Source organism: Rhinolophus ferrumequinum, chromosome 12 (assembly GCF_004115265.2).
Source record: "Rhinolophus ferrumequinum isolate MPI-CBG mRhiFer1 chromosome 12, mRhiFer1_v1.p, whole genome shotgun sequence".
Lineage (NCBI taxonomy): Eukaryota > Metazoa > Chordata > Mammalia > Chiroptera > Rhinolophidae > Rhinolophus > Rhinolophus ferrumequinum.
Window position 1 is genome coordinate 52,790,158 of NC_046295.1, and position 15,571 is coordinate 52,805,728.

The 15,571-nt window shown below is 47.5% G+C and overlaps 1 protein-coding gene across 5 annotated transcripts in view; it reads right to left on the reverse strand.

Moving 5' to 3' along the window:
- The window catches only part of PAX5 (paired box 5), a 188,873-nt gene that overhangs the window by 113,877 nt on the left and 59,425 nt on the right, over positions 1–15,571 (reverse strand). For all 5 annotated transcript variants that reach the window (XM_033123658.1, XM_033123660.1, XM_033123661.1 and 2 more), the window contains exon 6: positions 10,901–11,076. In XM_033123658.1, the coding sequence (XP_032979549.1) occupies positions 10,901–11,076 (176 nt within the window). The remainder of the gene's footprint in view (positions 1–10,900; positions 11,077–15,571) is intronic.

Consider the following 15,571-nt stretch of genomic DNA (forward strand, 5'->3'; position numbering starts at 1 on the left):
TATAAATCACAGTTATTTTAAATTTCCTATCTAATAATTCTAAAATACATGTCATATCTGAGTCTGATTCTGATGTTCACTTTGTCGCTTCAGACTGTGTTTTTCTTGCCTAACTTTTTGTTAAAAGCTGGACATGATGTATTAGGTAATAGGAACTAAGGTAAATAGGCCTTTAGTATGAGGTTTTATGTTCATGTGACAGATCTCAGTTATAACTCTCTGTATTCTCCTCTCTCTTCAGATTTTGCAGTAGCTGTTTGTCCTACAACCTTACTTCCCTGATCAGTGAAGAAAAGTTGTTGATTTTCAGTTTGCTCAGCTTTATTTCCTGTTGTAAATATGGGAGTGACATCTTCCAAGCTCTTTCTATGTCAGAGCTGAAACTGGAAGTCTCCTATATCCTTCTTACTGGTGTACAATAGCACATTTTTTAGCAGTTCAGTAAGACTCTATAAGTGGTAAAATCTCTGTCTTTATCTGAAAATGTCTTTATTTGCTTTCATTATTAAAGGATAATTTACCTGAGTATAGGTTAATTGTTATCTCTTAACACTTGAAGATATTTTCTATTGTCTTCTGACTTCTGTTGATGTTTTAAAAAGTTTTAAAAAAGAAAGTCCTTCCTTGTCAATTTAAAAATTATATTTGCTCTCTGGTTGCTTTTATAATTTTCTCTTTATAAATTTCTCTAATGTTCAATGTCACTACAGTTTTGCCTAGACATACATGTATTTGTATTTAACATACTTAGGATTTAGTATGCTCAGCTCAGTGTAATGATACATGTCTTGCAACAGTTGTGTTCTACAAATTCCTTAGCCATTATTTCTTCAAATATTGCTTCACCTCCATTTTATCTATTTTTCCAGAGAAACTATTAGACGTAGGTTGGAACTTATGAAATTTTGTTTTATCTCTTACCTCTCTTTCATATTTCCAAACTCTAGTTTGCTGTGCTGCATTCCTGGCAATTTCTTCAGCTCTGTCTCTCAAATCACTAATTTTCTTTTCTTTTTAATTAAAGTTTATTGGGGTGACAATTGTTAGTAAAGTTACATAGATTTCAGGTGTATAATTCTGTATTATTACATCATCTATAAATCCCATTGTGTGTTCACCACCCAGAGTCAGTTCTCCTTCCATCGCCATATATTTGATCCCCTTTACCCTCATCTACCACCCCCCTACCCCCTTACCCTCTGGTAACCACTAAACTGTTGTCTGCAAATCACTAATTTTCTATTCAGCTGTGTCTTACCTGGCATTTAATAAATCAATTGAATCTTTAATTTGGATGATTAAAAATTTTATTTCTAGAAAATTTATTTTGTTTTCTCCTAATCTGATTATTCTTTTTTCATGATGTTTTATTCTTTTGTAAAGTTTCTAGTTCTTTTTTCATCTCTTTACTCATTTGATAGTCCCTTTCAGATTGTCTGTTATTTTAGCTTCTTGGAGTACTGATTTTCCTGATTATGTTTCCTGACTTGCCCTCATTTCCTTGTGTGGTTTGCAATTTTTTAATTGTGAGCTCACTTTCAGTAGTTAGCATTGACTCTATAGGTACGTCTTACATACTGGATTGTGGAAGGATCCAGATGAGAGCTGCTCATGCGCTTCTCCTAAGCATCTCAAGAATGTCACTGATATGAGCCCAGTTTTTATATTAATTTATCTTCTTGGGTTTTTTATGAATAATACAAAGTGAAATACCACACCTATGTATGGCACAGGCTTGAGATTTCAACTTCCCATGGGAAACAATTGTTCCACTCTGAGTCCCATGCAAAATCTAGTTTTCTGCTTCTCTCAGTCTATAGGTGAACTTTGTCTAGCACTCATTTCATGGAAAGTTTAGTCCTTCCGGGGTCAAGTTTTTGCAGAAGTTTCAGTTCCAACTCACATATCAGTCTAAGGCCGTATCTTATGGCTCAGTGCCAATATCAAAACTCAGAACCCATTTCCTAGGAACTCTATCCAGGAACAGTTACTTGGGCTGCTGGGACTAGAGCTCAGAGCTCAGACACTTGAAGTTCTGGCTTAATTTGCAGCTCCTGAGGATTTCCCTCTCTTCATTTAAACCTCAGATATATATATATATATGTGTGTGTATATATATGTATACACATATATGTATATGTATATATATGTGTGTGTGTGTATATATGTATGTGTGTGTATATATATATGTGTGTGTGTATATATATGTGTGTGTGTATATATGTATACACATATATGTATATGTATATATATACACACACACACACACATATATACACATATATATGTGTGTATATATATATATATACACACATATATATAAAATCAAAAATAATTTATTGTTACATTTGATCCGGTATTTCTATTGTTTGAGATGGGAGGGGAGTCTGCAATAGCTCAGATCTTATTATCAAAAGCAGAAACCTATGTTCTTTTTGTAATTTACACAATAATAAAGGTTTCTGGTTTTTAAAAGAGCTTTGTGTATAGCCAAAACCTTAAGCCAAACTTCCAGTGCACCCTCAAAACAAACAAGCTGTAATACTGGAACTACCTGTTCTTTTGTATTTTTTGCCTGTTTTATTGCAAGTATCGGTTAGCCTTGCTTAGGGGGAAATATCTCTACCCAAAAGTCAAATTATACACAGTACCTTTGGCTGCATCTATCACTGTTACTTTATGCCACATCACACAGCACAGGGGGTCAATGTCACTGACATGGCATATCTGTAAAAATTTCTTGGATGAAGGAATGAATAAATGAGTGAAAGAACATCCCAGCAAGGCACAGGCAGCTCTTTGACAATTCGCTTGTAATCTTTAAATCCCACATACGCAGAATTTGCCTGTCATCTAAAAGAGTGGAACAGACAGGAGGAAAAACTGTAAACAAGTCAAAATAAAAATAAGAGATGGATTTCCAAATTGTTTTATCTCTCACAGAATGTTAAAGCTAGAATGGATCTCAAGGATGACCCAGTCTAATCCCCCACCCGAAATGCAGAAACCATGACCCAGAAAAAAATGACTATCCAAGAGCCATCACGGAAGCCTAAGGGTTTGTCCCATGCTTTTACACTATGGCAACTTGCTCAGTGTTCCCTCATATATCCCCCAGTCTTGCAAATCCAGCACAGTGATTTTTCTTGGGTAGACACCCTTCTGCTTGATCCACAGGAAAACAAAAATACTCAGAATACTCAGCTATTTAGAATATATTTTAAAAGCTCTTAAGAAAGAAATGGGCATCCCCAGATAAGACTCGAATCAGCAGAACAAGTGAAGAAGGCTAAGACCCTACAGGGTCCATGTAATTTTCACCGTTGGGTCACTTTGCCAGCAGAGATGCCAGTAGAAGGATATGGGAGAATATGACTGGTCTGGAGGCAGCCAGTACCTCGAGATCTAGGGAGAAAGAATTCCAGCACAATCCTTGTCATTATCTCATTCCAAAGGCAAGATGACATCCTAGTTAAATCTTGCGTAAGCAGCTCAGTTCAGGAAAGGGTTTCTACCCCCTCTCCTCATGCTGGGGAGAACTGGGAAAAGAACTCCTGCCCTTCTTCCTGTTACCGTGTTTACCCGAAAATAAGACCTAGCAAGACAATCAGCTCTACTGCGTCTTTTGGAGCAAAAATTAATATAAGACCTGGTCTTATTTTACTACAAGACCAGGTATAGTATAATATAATATAATATAATACTGGGTCTTATATTAATTTTTGCTCCAAAAGACGCATTAGAGCTGATTATCCAACTAGGTCTTATTTGCCCCTGCAAGGAGAAGCCTCTGCAACATTGTCCAGCTAGGTACTACCTCTTGTAGCGCTTTCCATGGGAAGAGTCACTCATCTGACTGGTCAGAGCCCAGGGCATTCACTGAGTCAAGTTCCCCACCGGCAGCATCACTGCCCTCGGGTCAGAAGTCTTCCTCTGGTCAGGCTTCCAGGTAACAACTAGGTCAGACCATGCCTGCTTCCCATGACAAGGCCCAGCGATGCCTTCTCTTGGTTCCATCTTCTCCATCCGCAAGTGGGTGGGTGAGCCATCTGCTTCTTAAATCTCTAAAACATATGACTCTTCCTTCCTTTAACACTCCCCAAGTTCCTGCACACCAAGACCTCATCAGAAAAGTCAAATGCAATTCACTAAATTCTTTCTCATCAAGAGTTGAAATGATGGAGTTAAGTTGATGAAAGGTACATTTCTACAGATCGAAACTTCCCCAACGGTGGGGGAGAGGGGACATTTTCCCAGGGGTACCCTTGGGTGGCAGGAGGTGACAAGCCTCAAGGTAATAGGTAGTTCCTGGAGCATCATATTGAAAAATCTAGAAATGACTGCCCCAGAGTGTCTGGGATTTTTAAGTTTCAGTTGGGCTATTAGGAAGTCTGCATTCTTGAGCTGTGTGGTCACAGAAGAATTGCCGCTAAAGGAATGCACCCCTTAGCATGTGGTCATCAATTTCACCCAAAGGACAGAGCACTATAAAAACTGCTGCAGCACCTCTGTGGGTGTGTTGAGGACTAAATCCACTGCCTTCACAGGGTCCCTAACTGGAAGCCTATGTGACACTTTCCTTTCCACTCTAAGTGTCAGAAAAAAACATGGCTTCCTTTGGGGAACTGGCCTATTTCCCCTGGTGGACAATGAGAAGTATACAACTGACTGTTTCCCATTTTGCTTTGACCATCAGGAAGCTCAGAATCAAATCTGAGCTCAACTCTAGTAACCCCAGCAGCCTGGCTAGAGAGATTGGGGGTGGTGCTGGGAGTAAGTGGGAGGAAGTAGGGGAGTGCAGGGGAGAGGAGAGAAGCAGTACATCATGGGGCCAGAATTCCTGGTCGATGCCACAGACTGGAGAGATGGCCAGCCCCAGACAGGGCAGACAACCATCTCCAGGGGTACAGCGACATCCAGGGGACAGTGACATTGTCTGCACCTTGGCAATAGTCTCCTGGTCCCCAACGCTCCAACTCTCCTGACAGCAGCCTGAATAATCTTCTAATTTGTATTGCATTGGATCCTGATAGTCCTTGGTTTAAAATGTTGCAGAGGCTTCTCTTTGCAGGGGCAAGATGGGTACTCCTCAGAACACAGCCAGGCACATGGGAAGCAAAGAATCCACAGTCCCTACAACAATTACTACAGTAATAATTAGAACCTCAGGCATTTATGAGCTCAGATAAGAGGTAAGTCAGTGCAAGCCGACACGAGTCAGTGAAGACCTCCAGGGCAGGCAGGACTCCTGCTGGGCCTGGACAGGGTAGATTTAGAAACAGACTGAAAGAATGTTCCATGCAGGGAAACCATGAGCAGGAGCTTGGAGTGAGAACAGCATTGGGAAAGTAATAATAACTGCAGTACCTGCCACCCTCCCTGCACAGAGCCATCCCTGGTGTACCCCCGCTCATGCGCATACACGTGCACACACATGCACAAACATGTCCATGCACACACATGTGCACATGTGCATGCCTGCACACACCAGCCCATGGTCCATGGTCCCCTTGGACAGAGGAGGAACCCAGCAGTGTGGGCAGTGAGGGCTCAGGGCCAGCCACATCCAGAGCATCTCATGGGCAGGCAGAGGGACATGCAGGCGGTGAAGGGCCATGATGGGGATGAAGGGCTGGGGCTGGCGTTTCAAGTGCCGGGAAACCACGAGAGGCAGTTACATGGGGGTGGGCTTCAGGAAGAGAGATTCCGCAGTAGCAGCAGGGATAGGGCAAGGGGCAGAAGGCCGCAGGGAAGGTTGCTTCCAGGTGACCAGAGGAGCCCAGGACACAGACTCAGGGCTCTTTGGAGCACATTGCCTCCAAAGCAAGGCCAAAGCTCCTCACTTCCACATTCCAGCCCTCTGGGGTTCAGGTCCCCTCCTCTTTCTCCAGCCCCGCATCTCTGACCTCCTTTCACTCCTCTGCATTTCAACCACCTTGACCAGCTTGCAGTCCTTGCCATACTTGCATTCCTTCATACCTTCGCCCAGGCACAGCACTAATGACACCTCCTCTAGGGAGCCTTCCCCCTTTCTCAGCCTATACAACTGTCTCCTCACCCCCTCCCCTTCTGGTGGGCACAGACCCACTACAGAGGAACAGGAACTCTCTGAAGAAAGCAGGTCCGGCACCTCATCTTTCTCCCCAGAGTCTCCAGCCCTTTTCCTGACATAGGTGGGTGTTCAAGACCATCCCTGAGGACCAAGCTCAGTCATGCTCAGAAACACAAACCAGCCCCTTCCCAGGAGCAGGACTCCCACAGGAGTAGGCAATGCTCGGCCCCAGGCCTACCAGACTGAAGAAATGCCTCCGTTCAGAGGGCAAAGCAGTTTATGAGAGTAGGAGGCATTTCTGGTGGCTTTCTCTGCTCGACAAGGGACAGGCCTTCTCCCGATTTAACCCCATGACCTTTGAACTTCCCGGGAGGTCAGCACACGTCCCTCTTCCCCAGCTGTCTTTCTGTCTTTGGTCCGATGGGAGGGAGGGCCCTGGGCCTGTTCCATTTTGCACCCGTATTGATCTGTTGGCAGCAATGGGCTGGATAATTAGCCAGGAATTAGGGTTTCTATTACAGCCAGGAGGCTGCTCCAGCTGATTTATCACCTGAATAATTTACTGTGATTGAAAGGAAATTAAAATGAACTCCATTTGACAACTGTGAGCTTTTATGGGCTTTAGTGAAGGCTCAAAAGCCAGATTAATAGCCTGGTGTTGGTTAATAGTCTGCCGAGAGTAAATACGGCAGGCTGTGCTGGGTGGTGGCCTTCCCATGGCGGCTGGAGGAGGGACCAGCTCCCGCCAGGAGCACAGCGCCCATGACAGTGTCAACTCGAGTTTTACTGAAACAGATTCCACTGTTGGAAACACGCACGCGCACACACATGCCACCAGCAGTTGTTTCTTTTCTTCTCTCTTCTTCTCCAAGGTGATTTTTACTCATTCCACAAGTAGGGAAACCGGAATTGCTTTTTTGATAACTATTTTGAAAAGGAAGTGTTTCACTGGCCCAGGAGTGTGTATACATTAACCCTTTCCACCCAGGGCCAAAGGTTTACTCAGTTTCCCTATAAAAGCGAGAACCCGGGGCCCACCCACCCAGGGCAGATCTTGGCAGGAAAAGCAATAAGGTGAAGGTGAGCTCATGGCAGTGACCGGCAGGACCGCACCCTGGCCCTGAAGAGGAATGTTCTTTCCGTGGGCAGTTGGGTGGGTGATTTAGGAGGATTTGACCACCCGAGCCTATGGTAACACACCTAAGTCTCGGAGGGTTCTGGACGGACAGGTGGACTTTGACTGCAAAAGGCCAGTTCTGAAAACAAGCCAGTCAGAAAACTGGCTCCTAGAATCATTCGGGGACATGGAGGCCCATGGAACCATCTTGCAGAAGATGAAGACAGACGATGCTGAGGTCAAATTCTAGCTCTGTGGCCTCAACAAGTCCCAGCCGCCCCCGGGCCTGAAAATGGGGTGAACAGTCTGGAAAAACATGCTCCAATCTGTAAAACGGGGTTCACAGATCTTGCCCAGCCTGCTTAGCAAGCTTTTACATTGAGAGTCCAAGGAGAGAATGGATGTGAAAGGTCTTTGAAAACTGTACAGCATCATGCAGAGGTAAGGTCACTGCCGTTACTGACGCTGTTATCAAAATCACTACTGCCACAGAGAGGGAAACTGAGCTCTAGAAAAAGAGCGATTTGCCCAACAGAGCAGAGCCAAGACTAAAGTCAAAGTCCCCCAACTCCAAGGCCAGCAAATGCTCTTTCTTCCCCTCCAAGCTGCTCGATGAAACTGACAGCAAGGCCCGCCCGTAGGCCAGTAACCCTTGGAGTCACAGATCGCTCACAATGGAAGAGAGGCCAGCCTAAGCAGCCAGAGCTCTAGGCCCCCTTCCTGGTGCCACCGCCATGTTCTGGGGCCCACAAGGCAAGGTGAAAGTGAGCATGAGGGGCTTCAAGGAACCTGTACCCTTGATGCACCTGCCTTCTCAGCCTACAGGCCCTTGCTCGGACCATCATTTGTCCAAAGTGATGGCGACTCGGGAGCGAGGGTATGTCATTCATAATCCAGTGCCTGTGTGTGTACCCAGCAGCCCCGAGGCCTCACCTGCCAGCTCTCCTCATTACGGCCCCTTACAGGGAGGTAAGCAGATTAACCGGAAAGCACTGAGTCAGTCATAATCCCACCACGAGCCTTGCTACAGGCCCTGCCTCGGCCCACACAGTCACAGGCCTGCAGCCGTGTCCACGTCATCCTAAAGGACACCGCATAGTGAGATTGCTCGAAAGGGAGCCCTCACCGAGTTTGTAATTCAGGTCTCCTCCCTGTCAGGTCCCATCTCTCCATAGGCCTGTTGACCTGTTCCCAACACTGTCTCCTCCATAACATGCCCCTTGATGCTCCCAGCTGAAGGCTGAGGCCATGTCTCCATTCATCAGGGCTCACAGGACCTTCTCCCTTGCCTTGCAGAGTCTGAATCCACGGCATACTGCCCTTGTGAGACTCAGGGCAGAGCTGATGCCTGATTCATCCCTCCTCGCCTGGGGCCTGGCGCAGTGCCAGGCTCACAGACAGCGTGCAAGAAATACGTTGGATAAGTGAGCATTAGAGTGTCTGAGCAAGTGAGTGAACGGACACGTGGATGGACTCCCCTGATTATGAAGCCCTGTGGTCTCTGCCCAATCTTTCTGGGCATTCCAAGCTAAATGAACTATGAGTCAGTTTCTGAGTTTCTGTGAGGGTCGTATGAAACGGCGAAGCACAATCACTGGTACTGAATGTCTGCACTAAGTAAATACGGGCTTAATGGAAATGCTGGAGGCTTCGTGCCTCCCTTCACCACTCACTTGCTGGGTAACCTCACACAAACCCTGTCGCATCTCTGGGCCTCTTAAAAATGAAGGGGGATTGAAAGCTTGCCTCTAGAGTCCCTGCTAGCGCTAAAATTATGTGATCTTGTCAGTGGTGAGAAGATAAATTTTTTCCCAGATTCTAGAGGGAAAGGTAGGCCTCATCCAAGGAAGTTTTCCTGGGTGAGTGTCCCTTTTCTTTCTCCTCCTGTGTGAGATTAAATGTGGCTTTAGCCGTCTCTCAGAAGGGCTCTGAGCAGTGGGAGAGGATATTTGTGATGGACACAGACTCTTCTTTCTAAAGCCCAGGATCTAGAGTGCGCTGGATCAGCTCTGTCCAGCCCATATGACTACATTCCCAGAGAAGACTTCACTCAACTTGTATGAGAAAGACCAAAATCCTGACCACAGCCTACATAGCCAGGCCCGTCTCCCCAACGTCACCTCTCACCCCTCCCGGCAGCCCCGCCACTGGCTCTCTTTCTGTTCTTCACTCCTGCCATGCTCCCTCGTACCTCAGGGCCTTTGCACTTGCTCTTCCCTCTGCTGAGCACATCCTCCCACCCCCATGTTTCTTCTCCTGGTTCAGGCCACCATTTATATAAGGGGGAAATGCATTTCCCATTCAAGCCGGCTCAATCTCTGCCTTATGCTTGTGGAGAATGGAGAATGGAGAATCTCGGTCATCCAGTCCATGGCACCTAGAACATCTGTAATCCACAACCCTTTGGGGGATTCTTATTTATTGTGATTCGTCCCTGCATCTGTAGGCTCCCTGAGGGCAGGTCCAAGCCTGTATTGTTCACTAATGTACCCCTAGTACCTGGCTCTGCATCGTGTATAGCAGACACCCATTAACATTTGATAAGTGAATACTTAACAAATCACTTGTTGTGTGGCCTTAGGCAAGTCTCTTTGCCTCTCTGGGCCTTGGTTTCCCCATCTGAAAGCAAAGTAGGTAGGTGGTCTGTGAGAGCCCTCATAGGGAATGCTGAGAGGTAGCCAGACTGTCATAAGATGGTGGCCCCGAGGCCTTGCTCACACCTCACCACCCGAAGTCCCCTCTGGCCCCTCTCCTCTCCACCGGAGCCTGTGCACACAGCCTAAATGGTTTTGAATGGCTTTTTGGGACAACTTCAAAAGTATTATCTAAATAGCATGGAGAAGCAGCTCAGCGAGGCCAGGCCTCACCTCCAGCCAGCGAAGGGCTCAGCAAATCATTCTCATAGGTCTGTCTGACTCAGCCACCAGATGGGAGTTCTCAGTAGGCAGAAGCTATGTCTGAGCCGCTTGCGCTGGTGAGGAAACCAGCCCCAGGGCCTGGCACAGACTGGGCATCAGGAACTAGCCCCTGAATTGAATGTGGACCTTTTCCAGGCCCTGAGGGCCTCTCACTGGGCAGGGCCTTTCTCATCCCGTCCCTGTGGCCACACACAGTGAGTGATTGCTTCTCCGCCCTGGGCAGAGCAGAGGGGGCTGCTCAGCAGGGGGTCATCCTCCTGCTTCCTTCCCTGTCATGCAAATGACCCTGCTGGGCATTTGTCCGGTTTGACACTTCATTTCCAGACTCTTTGATTCGGTCTCTAAAAGCAGGACAGGGTGACCTGACCAGAAGGCTGACAGTGGGGCACACACCAGTAACATCTTAACATGGCTTATGGGCACAGGGTGCTTGCATATTTCCACCTTCACTCTGACTGACAGGATAATGACCCAAGACCACCTCAAGTGGCCCAGAAGATCATTACACCCCCCTGTACAAAGAGCCCTGGGAAAGGCCGCCATTCAGCAATGGCAGAGCAGCCAGACAAGTCACGGACCCACTGGCTGGCCAGGGAGACAGAGGCACCAGGGCAAGAAGTTTCCAGAGTCCCAGACGTGTCCTCCTGACCTGATGGGGTACTGCGACTGGCCAAGTGTGGCTGTGAACAGAGAGAATCCTACCTCTGAGGAGAACTCAGTGCTCTCACCCACACCCGCCAGCCGCCTTCGAGAGGGTGACCCAGGGCTGTGTTTGAGTGGCAGGTGTGGCAGGCAGTGCGCGGTGGGGCTTACCTGCTCAGGCTTGATGGGCTCCGTGGTGGTAAAGATGTCTGAATAGTGCTGCCTCTCAAACACGCGGTCCAGCACTTCCAGCTGCTGCTGCGTGAACAGGTCTCCTCGCATCTGCTTCCGGAGGAAATCTCTGCCTGGCAGTGAGTGACCATTCGGCACGGGAGACTCCTGAATACCTTTGATGAGCATGAGAGAGGAAGGATGAGTGCGACTGACACAAGTTGCTGAAGAAAGACGTATCAGACCCTGGACCAGGAAGATGACCTGAGAGACCCATGAGCCCAGCTTCCTCCCTGACAAGAGAGGAAACAGACAGGGCCTCAGACAAGGGGATCCAGGCCAGAGACCCTGCTGGCTAGTGCAGAACCAGCCTCCCAGAGCCACGAGTCGGGCACTGTGTGGAGCCCTTTTTACACGTATCATCTCATCTAATCCTCACAATGACCCAATGGAGATGATATCATGTTCCCATTTTGCAGATGAAACAATTGAAGTCTAAAGATATTAAGTGATTTGCATGAGGACTGGAGCTCAGGTGACCCGAGGCTTACTCAGCAGGTACCACTGCCTCTCTTGCACTGTCGATCCCCTTAGAGGCACAGTCTTGTCCCAGAGTTGATACCCTTACCCCAGACCTTTGCCACCACATCATGTGATCAGTCAACAAAATACTGTTAGGAAGGCTGTAGGGAAACATACTCTCACACCATTCTGGTGACAGCCTCTGTCACACACGCATGACAGGCGCTTTGACAACATCTATCAAGATCACAAACGCACATTCCCTTTGACAGAGCAATTGCACCTCTGAGAATTTGTTTTACAGCTAGACTTACACGTATGGGAAGTGTATATGTATAGGTTCTGGCAGCAAAAGACTCGAAATAACCCCAGAGTTTACGTTGTAGGGGCTGGTTAAATAAGTCATGGTACGCCCACACGGTGGAATACTGCATGGCTGCAAAGCAGAAAGAGGACGCCTTCTGTGAATTGATACGGAAAGATCTTCAAGAGACATTGTTACATGAAAAATGAATAAGCACAGTACAGCACAGCATGTATAATTACAACCTTTTGAGTAAAAATGAAGAAAGGACTTTATATGCATTTTGTGTAAAACTTTATATCTAATACACATATTAGATAGTAATATATTGTGATTATATATTATATAATATATACTAATATATAATATACACATACAATACATTACATATAATGCATATACATATTAAAATGCATTTTATACAAAATTTTATATAAATGCATACTGGGGGTGCCAAAAAAATGTATACACATGACTTGTATTCATCTTTTGTTATCAGTATATATTGAGTATCACAATTTTAATACAGATTTTTCTTTTCTTAAAATATATATACTTTTTTTTTTTGGCACCCTCTGTATATATATCTCCAAAGGAACTCTGGAAGGAAACATGAGACACATTCAGAGTGGTTACCCATTCAGAGAGGTGGAAACTAAGTGGACAGAAGCGAAGAGGAGGGAGAAGTTTCATAGCACACTTATTTTGTTTTGTTTTGTTGCAGAGCTTTCAATGTATTGCCTACTCAAAAATGTAAATTACCAAGAAAGTACAGGATTAAATTCTCTATGTGTTCTGTACCGTTAGCTATTTATCCTGTAACAGTCTCTGGTGATGATGTTTACATGTCAATGAAAATATTATGAATTATCGATACAAAAGCAAATGGGATGAAATATCTTTTGTGAGCCTTGGGCTTGAACCATCAAGATGAGAGAAAGCAAGGAGGGCAAAAGTGTTCAGTGAGGAAATGGCCTCAAGGTCCATCCTTCCCCAGGGCCCTCCAGGACCAAGCTGCTCATGCAGGGCTGACTGGAGATATCCTGCTGGAACCCAGGCCCAGAGGCACAGCCCCTGCCCCTGCCCCTGTCCCTGCCCCTGCCCCTGCCCCTGCCCCTGGGACACGCAGGGACAACCAGCATGCATCAGATATCTCACTGACAGCTGCCCTTCTCACACAAGGCTTTGCCCCACCTCCCCCTGCCCCCATCTCGCCAGCACATGGCTGACCTAGACTTCATTCATCACGTCAAAACCCCATCCATGTGAGGAATGAGGCCAAACCAAGGAGCTTGAAGCAGCGGGATACTGTGTCACTGAGATGCTGCCAAAAGTTGATGTTTCCCCAGCTATCCTATCTGGGGGCAACTGCAACACAGGGTCTGACACTTAAACAAAGACACCAGCTTTGGGTTTTTACATGAGCGTTAACCTTTCAGGGTACCCAGAGAGTCTGACAGGTCAGAGCACCCCAGCATCTTCTACAAGAAGGGCCTTCACAGGTGGCTCAGGAGCCCCCGGAAAAAATGGATCCTAGATCAGTTTGGACCCAAGAGGATACCATAGGCTGGGTCCCTGTCCCTAGCCACAGGGCGTCACCCTCGTCAACATCACGAGGCCCTTCTTCCATCAGGGCCCATTCCCATGAGAACCACTCATACTGGACACCAAGACCAGCCGGATGTGGACGTGCACACCTCAGTCTGCCTGCCCAGCGTGTTCTCCTATTGGTTGGCATCCACCACATGACCCTATTCTCAACATTGCTGTGTATGTGTGCACATGCGTGCACGTATCAATGAAAATATGAAAATATGGGAACACACACACATAAAGAAAGATCAGCTTGCTCCTCAGCTATTGCTCTGGCCAGTCCTAACCCCAGCCACTCCTGCCAAAGCTTGACCTTGGCCTTGGTCCCCAGTATTCCCAAGTTTTCTCTGTCAGAGAGACCACATCCACTCTTAAGAGACTTCTCTCTGTCCACCAACTTCACTTATACTCCCCACTCCCCAGCCACCATCCTGCCAGCCAGGCCCCAAATTCCTAACAAAGGCTGCTTCCTGTCAGGCAGCTCCTGAAGTCTCCCACCGAGGCCTGCCCTGGCCCCAGTTGAGCAGTGCTCACCTCTTCCCTTCCACTCAGGCTCCCCCATCACACATGCCCCAACTCTGCCCCTCAGGTCTCTCCCTGACAGCCAGGTCATCCTCGCAGATGTCCTCATGCTCACCCCTCTCCCATGGTATTCACAGGCTGGGCTCTTTGCACAGCTCAGAGCTCTGGAAGGGTAGAGCTTTGCCTCCACTGGGGAAGCTCCGAGAGGGTAGCTCAGCTAAGGGCTCCCGGGGGGCAAGGTCACTGCGTGGTCAGGAGTAGGGCCTGGCACAGGGAAGGCTCCGGGCATTTGGCCAACTCAAGTGCATGCACTGGGTCCTTAAGGCCCATCTCTGCAAGGTCACCAAACATATTCCAGCAGAGGCAGCCTCGCCAGGACCCCACGGAGTTCCAGGAAGAAGGCTTGCTGTGTCCTGCTCTGGCTTTCTGAAGGTCAGCCACAGCACCCACGGGTGAAGCCTCGGAGACCATCCAGCCTGTCTTTGTGACTCAGACACTCCAAGTGGAGAACTGTGGGCTGGGAAGAGCCGCCTGTCCAGGCCTTCCCCCCGACCAGGATGGCTCTTGGTGCTCTCACCCCCACTTGTTTCCTCTACTGGGAAGGTGGGGAAGGCTACGCTGTCACTTTGCACAGGTGCCTGAGGTCTGTCATTTCCTTAAGAAGGTTTTGGACACTCCTACACATATAATCAGTTATTCATTCATTTAACAAATATTGATAAAGTGTTTGCTCTGTACCAGGCAATATTAAACACAAAATCAGAGAAGACAGTGACGACCAAGACAAGCCCCTTTCTTCAATGTAGAACGGGCGGTCCACTTTAGTCAAGGACTCACACAAACAGACCTATGACGACAAACTGTGATTACTGCTAAGTAGAAAAGTTGTCTAGAAATATATACATATGGCCGTGTGTATGGGGGAGGCGTCGAGGAAGGGTTCCAAGGGGAAGTCATGCTTGAACTGAGAATGGAGGACAAGGGGTCAGCAGGGCAAAGAGGGTGGGAGTGGAGAGGGCATGCCAGACAGGGGCGAAGCCTGTAGACAGCCCGGAGATGAAAGGAACGGAGGGCGTGAGGGAAGAGACCCAGGAGACTCTGGAGGGGCAGGCAGGGGTGGGGCAGCCACACAGAGAAGTGCCGAGCCACGGGAGGGGGCTGGGGAAGCAGTGGCCCTCCACAGTTCTCAGGACCTGAGTCCCAGGACCTGAATCGCTAGTTCCTTTAGATCAGGACGTGCTTTCTAAACCCTGCTCCCAAGCCTCATCTTTTGGAAAGACTAGGGGCTAGCAACATGAATTGTGCATTTGTGGGCATTTGAAGGTGACGTGTGGAGTCAGCCTGTCAACCACAGGTGATTCACCGTGCCCACATGAAAGGTAAATCATTCCTCACTGTTGCCAGGACAGACTCAGCCTGCAAGCATGGCTCACCTCCTCCAGGATGCCTTCCTTCATGTCCCAGCCACTTCTCCCTCTAACCACTTTTTCCCTGGACCCTTCCCTCTCACACTGCACTATTAGCTACCTGTGTGTATGTCTGCTGGGGTGGGCGGGTGGGGGGGGAGGGAACCACAGTTAATTCGTCCTTATCTCCTCCACAGAAACTATTTCTGGAATAAATGAACAAATTAGTAATACCGGTGACAACCACCTTCACTCCTCAGGTCTGATCTGCACATATCGGAATCCCTCCATCTGACCACATTCATTCATTCCTCTGCCCCTCAA